The sequence below is a fragment of the Penaeus monodon genome, chromosome 25, assembly GCF_015228065.2.
Source record: "Penaeus monodon isolate SGIC_2016 chromosome 25, NSTDA_Pmon_1, whole genome shotgun sequence".
Taxonomy (NCBI): domain Eukaryota; kingdom Metazoa; phylum Arthropoda; class Malacostraca; order Decapoda; family Penaeidae; genus Penaeus; species Penaeus monodon.
Genome location: NC_051410.1, coordinates 36,444,478 through 36,444,792, shown reverse-complemented (window position 1 = coordinate 36,444,792; position 315 = coordinate 36,444,478). Strand labels below are relative to the sequence as shown.

The following is a 315-nucleotide window of genomic DNA, read 5'->3' as shown; positions in this document are numbered from 1 at the left end:
ACAACAGCAATAAGAGGCACCCATCCGGACCCCGACGCCACGCACATCGTCCCCCCAGGGATTACGCAACCGGACCAAGTCGACGTAAGGTTTCCAAGGAACGTTGATTCTGCATCTCCGGGCGCCCGTGATGCTGTAGGCGTGTCCCGTCACCAGCCCGTTTTCGCACTCCTTTTCGCAACGCCCCTGCAACGGTGGAGTCATTTTGGGCGTGTTTGGAGACGGTTTTGCGTTGGTTGTTGTATATCGAGGATGGAAGATGAGGGGGGGGGGGGGTTCTCTCTCGTGTGATTATTATTAATGTTGTTGTTTTTG

The 315-nt window shown here is 54.9% G+C and overlaps 1 protein-coding gene across 1 annotated transcript in view; it reads right to left on the bottom strand.

Annotated features, from left to right (window-relative positions):
- LOC119589382 (calpain-B-like) overlaps positions 1 to 315 on the bottom strand; it is a gene marked incomplete at its 5' end in the record, with an annotated part of 11,204 nt that overhangs the window by 8,833 nt on the left and 2,056 nt on the right. The window contains one exon of the mRNA XM_037937999.1: positions 46 to 186. Within this exon, the coding sequence (XP_037793927.1) occupies positions 46 to 186 (141 nt within the window). The remainder of the gene's footprint in view (positions 1 to 45; positions 187 to 315) is intronic.